The sequence below is a fragment of the Pseudonaja textilis genome, chromosome 2, assembly GCF_049901715.1.
Source record: "Pseudonaja textilis isolate UNSWEBS1 chromosome 2, rPseTex1.2, whole genome shotgun sequence".
In the NCBI taxonomy this organism is placed as follows: domain Eukaryota; kingdom Metazoa; phylum Chordata; class Lepidosauria; order Squamata; family Elapidae; genus Pseudonaja; species Pseudonaja textilis.
Window position 1 is genome coordinate 72762327 of NC_141991.1, and position 7487 is coordinate 72769813.

General features: G+C 40.0%; 1 protein-coding gene across 3 annotated transcripts; it reads left to right on the forward strand.

Moving 5' to 3' along the window:
- The first annotated feature begins 336 nt into the window (after positions 1–336).
- On the forward strand, positions 337–6896 carry RPS14 (ribosomal protein S14). 3 transcript variants are annotated; one of them, XM_026696609.2, is made up of 5 exons: positions 337–635; positions 2506–2656; positions 3080–3241; positions 5673–5749; positions 6787–6896. In XM_026696609.2, exons 2-5 carry the CDS (start codon positions 2508–2510, stop codon positions 6852–6854), a joined length of 456 nt encoding a protein of 151 aa, XP_026552394.1. In that variant the 5' UTR covers positions 337–635; positions 2506–2507; the 3' UTR covers positions 6855–6896. The 3 variants fall into 3 exon arrangements, with proteins under 3 accessions (XP_026552394.1, XP_087780403.1, XP_087780404.1); XM_087924277.1 differs by having other exon boundaries at positions 625–749; XM_087924278.1 differs by having other exon boundaries at positions 630–764.
- Positions 6897–7487: the final 591 nt, after the last annotated feature.

The following is a 7487-nucleotide window of genomic DNA, read 5'->3' on the forward strand; positions in this document are numbered from 1 at the left end:
CAGAAGATGATTAGCTTCTTTTAAAATGAGGGGCAGTCACTCCAAATCAGGCTGGGGAATTCTGGGAGTTGAAGTCCACAAGGCTTAAAGTTGCTCTGGTTGGAGACCTCTGCTCCAAATAGACCTCTTAACTTTATACCCCATTATCAATTCGTGGTGACAGAATCCTCCCACGTTGTCTCCTGGCATTAAGAACCCTGCGTACAGCGAAAGGCCGTTTCTATTGGTTCATCCCATCCTCGAGGGCGGGTGCAACCCGATTTATTCAAATCAACTTTTTTCTTTTTTAGAGCCGGCTGACGTCACAAGAGACGCCCAACGTCTGGCGGGAAAAGCTTCCGCCCGGTCAACGGAAGCGAGTATGGAAGTTTTATTTTCCTCTTAAAGGAGGGGAAGAAATTTTTTTAGGCCTCCGTCGCCATTTCCGCACAGCAAACACTCCCCTAAATGTTCCGCGTGCTCATTTATTTCCACGAAGGCTCGGATCGTCTCTTTCCGTAGGAGTGACACTCCCCGCCTCTTCCCCGCCGGTAGCGCCTCTCGGGTAGCACTTCCGGGTGGAAGAGCGTGACCTCTGCCCTCGTGACGTTGTTCTCTCCTTTCCGGTGCTGGCTGCCGCCTGCAGAGACGCTCGAGTAAGTGGTTGGTGGGGCCTTTTTTTCCCCTATCCACCTCCATCCTCGCGGATCCGGCCCTCTCCGCTCCCCTCGGGGCTGTCAGCCGGCTCCTCACCCCTAACCGCGGGGAAGGCAAGGGAGGGCGAGGTTCGGGGGCCTTTGTTTCTGCACAGGGACCCGTTGTTTTAAGGAGGCCCGGGCGGTGGGGTGGTGGGACAGGCCTCTTGAAACCCCGTATCACCCGGATAGTTTTATTTATTTATTTTTAGGTCTGGGCCTTATCAACAGGCTTTCCCCCAACTTCGCGAATGTTCCCTGTAAGCTGGGTATCTTTTCCCTCGGAGACAAATCTTTCAGATGAAACGTACATAGCTTTTACTTGCATCATCCCTAAAGAGCTGAGGCTGAAAACTGTGGCCAAAACCATCTAGTTAAACATGTTTGTGTGGCTGCCTTTTTAAGTGCTAGCTATTCTTCCTCCTTTTTGAGGGTAGAGGAGTTTTGACCAGGGAAGATCGTTGCATTGACTAAACTCCAGGGATTTTTTTTTTTTTTAGTATCTGGGTGTAATATTTCTAAGCCTGTATGTAACACGTTGGTTTAATACTGGAATTGTTTGTGCTGTGCAAAAATTCAAGATTCAAGTCTTGTCTGATAGGATATTTCATTGAAGTTCACCCTGATTTGTTTAAAAATGCCATGTACCAATGCCTTTGTAGCAAATGTGGCAATATAAGTCTTTCTGAAAGCCATGAGATTTAAGTAATCTTAACTATAGCAGTATACCCTATTTATTGTAAAGGTAATGGTCCAAGTCACATCTTATTTTTGATCTTGTTTGGTATGGTAAGTTCTCATCCAAATCCATGATTATCAGAAAATTGAAATTGCTAGATTTTCCATGAGACTGCGACCTGGGTATCTATACACTCTTGCATATCCATACGTTTTTGCATATATAATTCCCTGTTCTTTAATTATTCAGTGGGTAATTAGATGGAGCAACCCTTAGAGTTGTAAGTTCTCCCTAATTATAATACAGTCCTTTTGTTTAAAACTTCAGTATTTTTTTTTCACTGAACACTATTTGACTGTGCGAACGTAGCCTCCAAAATTAGTAAACTTAATTTTCAGCTGCATAATTAATACAAAGAAGCATAATTTATAAGTAAAATACTAAATATTGAAATGATGGTCTAGAAATGCCCAGATCATTGTTCTAATTATGTAGGTATATACTTACATAATATAAAGAGGGAAATGGGAAACAATTAAATATTCATACTCTATGTTGAAGAAGCTAAAATTCACTGATGTGATAATCTGAAAGTCCCCATTTCTTGCTTCCTTTTTAAAGCCACCAAGTTGCTTGAGGTGTGATGCAAAGACCCAACTCTATATATTTCTGAAATGGATGTCTCTTTACTGCAGGGACAAATAATTTGTGGAGTGCTTATGTTGAGGATAACATTTTGGGACCTGTTTTGGATAATTTGCATGGATTTAAGGGGAAAATGAGGCCCTTAAACGCAAACGTAACTATGTATTTAAACTTCATATCAGCTGTGGACCATTTTCCAAACGGATTTGGTGATGTTGCCCAGCCCATGCTGATACCACAGTACTAATGCCCCATGCAGTTCTCAAGACAGGAAGCATATTCCCAGTTCAGGAAAGGGTTTCTGCTACTTTACTGGAGATCAGAGTGGGAAATAATCCCCACCATAGCTAAGCATAAGTATCTGATTAGAAGTTGTGAATCAGCTTTATTATATATGGTGGGGCGGTTCTTTCCTCAACTTGGTATTTTGATATTTGTAATTTGTCTACTTCAACAGAAAGTACTTTATAATATTCTGTCTATTCCATAATACGTTGTTTTGTACAGAAATGGCTCCCCGTAAGGGTAAGGAAAAGAAGGAAGAGCAGGTTATAAGTTTGGGACCACAGGTTGCTGAAGGAGAAAATGTGTTTGGAGTTTGCCACATCTTTGCTTCCTTCAATGATACATTTGTCCATGTAACTGACCTGTCTGGCAAGTGAGTATCTCTACTTGTGAAAGGATAATATTATTTACAAGATTGTAATAGGAGATCTTGGCAATAAGTTGTCAAGACTTACTTATGTCATAAGGCCTATAATATTCACCTAGTCTGATCTTAAAAGAAACCCTGTCTACTTGGATGTATACATACTTAGCATTGTAACTTTCATGGAGCAGAGTATGATGTTTTATTACCATAGCTGAACCCTAGGTGAAGAAACTACTCTTGGAAGCGCTTTGTATATAGAAACTCTTGTTTCTGCTAAGAGATGTTATAGTATTGCAATCAAACAGAAACTCTAATCCTAACTCTGAGAATTGTTTTCTTCATACTGTATTTTAAAGACAAATTAGCAAAGGAGTTACGTTTAACTATATAGCTTTTTATCTCTGGTGAACGCACTTCTTATTTTCCCAGGGAAACTATCTGCCGAGTAACTGGTGGCATGAAAGTGAAGGCCGACAGGGATGAGTCTTCTCCTTATGCTGCTATGCTGGCTGCTCAAGACGTAGCACAAAGATGCAAGGAACTGGGAATCACTGCCCTTCATATCAAACTGCGGGCTACAGGTGGAAATAGGTAAGGGGGGAGCAAGTGCTTCATTTATCTCTCTCTTTGCATATATTTTCATATGTACTACTTTTCAATACTTTAGAATACTTTGATTTAAATAATAAAGGCATTTAACACCTCTCTAGTATTAATTTGTATTACTGAGAGACTTTGAAATGGAAAGTATTATTCTGTGGAATCATATTTGGAGATGTAGCTGCAGTTGTTGGTAGAATGTCCTGTTCATCTGAACGCAAGTATCTGTCTGTAATATAGTGGATATTCATGGATATTTCACTGGTTTGGTGTTGTGTTATTGTTTATACTCTAACCTTGCTTTTTTTTAATGGAGTTTTACTAGTTTTACTGCAGTGGAATAGAGTTTTCTGTAGCTCGAGTTTACTATTTTGGCTGGAGCCATGCCCTTCTTGGCTCCTTTGGGCAGCCAGGCATCATGTGAGCAGCTGGTTCAATGTTTCTGTGAGGGAAATGGCATAGTTAGGCACTTTGAAACAGGTGGAATTGCTTCCTGTCCTACAGAAGGCTTCCATAGCTCAAACCACCCTTTATTACTTGTCCTGGTCTTCGACTGTGTCTTTTTAGGAAAAGTTCAGAAGGTGGTAGGAAGATCCTAGAGACAATGGATTCTCTGGATCCTTTTCAGTCAGGATTCAACCTTGCCTATGAGACCGGAATGGTGTTGGTTGTTCTATGGATTGCATTCTTTGGAATCTTGGGTAAAGGGACTGGTCCTATTAGATCTCTCAGACAGATTTGAAACTATTGACCACGGAACCCTTCTGCAAATTCAAGGATTAGGACACTAATTTTGCTTCTACCGGAATGAGGAATTAGAGTTGATGCTTGTGGGTTACAAGTGCTCAAGCCCTTGGGAATTTGGCATTTTATCCCATGTTTATGTGGAACCATTAGCAGAGTTCATCCACAAATTTATGATGAGGCATCATTATTGGATATACATGGCTACCTTGGTCAGGCTAGAAATACTATTGAAGTCCTGAGCTAATATCAATATCTAGTATGCGGATGTCAATAAATATCTGGACATTCCAATAACAATTATCTAAGTGGTTAATGTAAGTGAAACCACATTTCCCCGAATAAGGTATGACTTGTCTACTTTAATTGTTACTTGGACTCAAGCAACAGATAGAAAATGTGGCCAATGGGATGGATTTTCTCAGCTTCAGCTCTGCTCAGTTCAGCCAGTTACAGCCTTACTTGCAATAGGGTGCCCTAACATTTGTGCTTTGATCAACATAAGGCTGAATTACTGCAGGGTACTGTTTGTGGGGGCTGCTTTTGAAGACAATCTAGGAGATGCAGCTGCTACAAAATTGACTAGACTGTTGTAGGACACCAGTGCCAGTGCAGAATAATACTTCAAGGTTGTTGAACTGGTAGTGAGTAGGCTTCCGGGCCCAATTCAAAGTCATCCACACTTACACAGTGTAGCATTGAGAAAAAAGTAGTATCTTGAAAAAAAACGACTAGGCCCAGTCCATATCAGTTCACTCATCAAAAGAAGGTCTATTAAATATCCCCACTCTTTGTGATGCACACAGAAAGGAGGATAGGCCTTCTCTGTAGCACTCACTTTATAGCATTTTCTTCTCTCAAGAAATATGGCCAGCCTTAATGTCTTCACTTTTCAGAAGCAAATGAAAACAGTCTGTTCCTTTGGTCCCAGCTAATTGTGAGCACTTCTCTGATAGGAATATAATTGCATTAGTTTTTTTTTTTCTCTTATGTAAAGGTAGGCCTTGTTTAGCGACTGCCTCATTTAGCAACCATTTGCAGTTACAGTAGTAATGAAAAAGTAACTTTATAACCTTTCCTCCCATTTACAACTTTCACTGGTTTGTTAAAGGGAAGCTGAAACACGATAATAAATAGTTTCACTTGGCAACATCTTGAAAAGTTTTCAAAATGCTGGTCCTAGTTGTGATCACTAAATGAGTAACTTCTCTTGCCATGTCACCCAGTTGAGATTGGAGTGGGTTAGATAGATGTTCTAATAATTAGAATTGCTTTAGCAAAAACAAGCAAAAAGGGGCAGGCAATTTTACTAAACTGAATACAATGTGCAGAAGGTACTTGCATTGAAAGACATTCCAGATAGGAGTTCAGAAGAACTTTTCAGTGTTTTCCTTTCTTTTGATTTTATCTTAGCTTTACAATTTATAGCAGTTCTTTTGGCAAAAAAGAGCCAAGCTATATCAGACCAACCATCTATCTAGTGTAACACTTGGTTACTAAGAGAAATTAACTAGAAAGCTTGAAGTCATGTTATTTATTTGTATCATTGTTATAAATCGACAAGAAAAAAATCATTGCTGCACTGAGGCTGACTCAATATGGCTCCATGTCTCCAAATGAAATAAACCCTAAAGACAAGTTTTGGTTTTTATGAATGTATTTTTTGCTTTCTTTTCAGAACAAAAACTCCTGGACCTGGCGCTCAGTCAGCTCTCCGGGCTCTGGCTCGGTCTGGCATGAAGATTGGGCGCATTGGTAGGTTTTCTCTTGAAGGATATTTTCAACAACGTACCTCCTGCAATCATTTTCATAGAGAATAGAGTTGCTTCTGTATCCCATTACTTTATCTCAATATTTTGCATTAGATAGTTTGAAAAAGTTCTTGCTAGATAAAATTATTTGATCTATACTGAAACGAGACATTAGAAAAAGTGGATCCAGATAATTAAGGCCTTCCGATAGAGAGAATTCAGTTACAACATGAAAATGCTTGCAGCTGGATCTTTCAGAGAACAGCATTACAAATTGGCCCAGCATAGTACAGCCACAGTATCCAGGCCAAAACCTGGCACTTTGGGAGGTGGCGGGGTGGTGGTGGTGAGGAGAGGAGAGGTGATGGGGAAAAGCTAAGAATATGTTGGGATGGCGGAAAGAAAAATATGTTGGAAGATGGGTGGTGGGGCTTAGACAAAGGATATGCTGAGCTTGAAGCAAGAACTCTGATGGCAGCAAAGGGGAGAGACCCATAAGAAGACTCTGGAAAGATCTGGGGATTACTGGAATTGCTGGTTGGACATATTGTTCTAGAAACAAGGACCTCAAGTGGATCACATGCTGGGAAGAGTAGTTTGGAACTCAAGCCATGCAGAACAGGCAGAAAGAATCACTCTAAATTTCGTTTCAGCCCAAACCTGGAACAATCAAAATATCCCAAGCTTCAGTTCTCTCCATCCTGAACTTCACTCAGAAGTTTTGAAATAAAATGAGTCTCCTTCACGTTGGAAATGAAATAAATGCTTTCTTTTGTGCATAGACTTAGCGTTTCCTAGTAGCTATTTCTTAAAGCCTGTGCAGACTTGCTTTTTCTTGGACTTTCACATCCTGAATTTTCAGAAACTTAAATTGGGAAGTACAATCTGTCTCATGAAACTTTGTGATCTTAATGTTGCGTTCTGAATACTGCCTTTTTCTCTTTTAAAGTGTTATTTTCCATGTTACTCCTCCGATTTTTTTGAGGACTTGTATATACAGAGTGAAAATAATAACCCAAAGTAACATTTTTCTCTCCACAGAGGATGTCACCCCCATTCCTTCAGACAGCACTCGCAGAAAGGGCGGTCGCCGTGGTCGTCGTCTGTAAAATAGGGGCTGTTGTATTTCATCATTAAAGCTTTCCAATAAATCTATGTTCTCATTTGTTTTTCTCTTCTATAAATTCAGTCATCACTGCTATTCTGCGAAGTGTATCTTTGACTTGCCTTTTAAGTCTTCTCAATAATTATTGACATGAAAAACATCCTCCCTGACTGGAGTGGATTTTTTTTTTTTTGCTTCCTAATAGATCCCACAGGCCCTTTAGTGTATTCCTTTTCACTTAAAAGTTGTTTTGCTATGAAACTGCTTAGTGCAAAATAAAACCCTAAAGCAATAAAGCGGTATTGCAAGTGAAGACTCTTACCAGTTAAGTAGAGTTTGGAGGTAATGCATAATGTTGGTAGTTAAAAGTAGAGACAGAATGGCTGCATTCTTCGTATAGATTGAGCTTTCTGTCTTCTTGGATGCCTGCTTCCCCAGATGAAGAGCTCAGCCTCCAATCTGAAAGGCTGCTGTGCAAAATTGACCTGTGTGCATTGAATTTCTAAAGTTCTCTCAAAAAAGTCCTTTTGGAAAGTAGCCGTTTGCCTCAAATCTTTTGATCCTCATTCCTGACAAAGTTTTAGTTTGTTATTTTAAAAAAATTGGTTGGAAAATGTCATACGTGTGATTGGGCAAC

Excerpts from the sequence above, each read along its gene's own strand:
- RPS14 (XM_026696609.2), top strand. The coding sequence starts at position 2,508 with ATGGCTCCCCGTAAGGGTAAGGAAAAGAAGGAAGAGCAGGTTATAAGT. Across the intron at positions 2,657-3,079 it reads GTAACTGACCTGTCTGGCAA|GGAAACTATCTGCCGAGTAA; the intron begins GTGAGTATCTCT and ends TTATTTTCCCAG. Across the intron at positions 5,750-6,786 it reads CATGAAGATTGGGCGCATTG|AGGATGTCACCCCCATTCCT; the intron begins GTAGGTTTTCTC and ends TTCTCTCCACAG.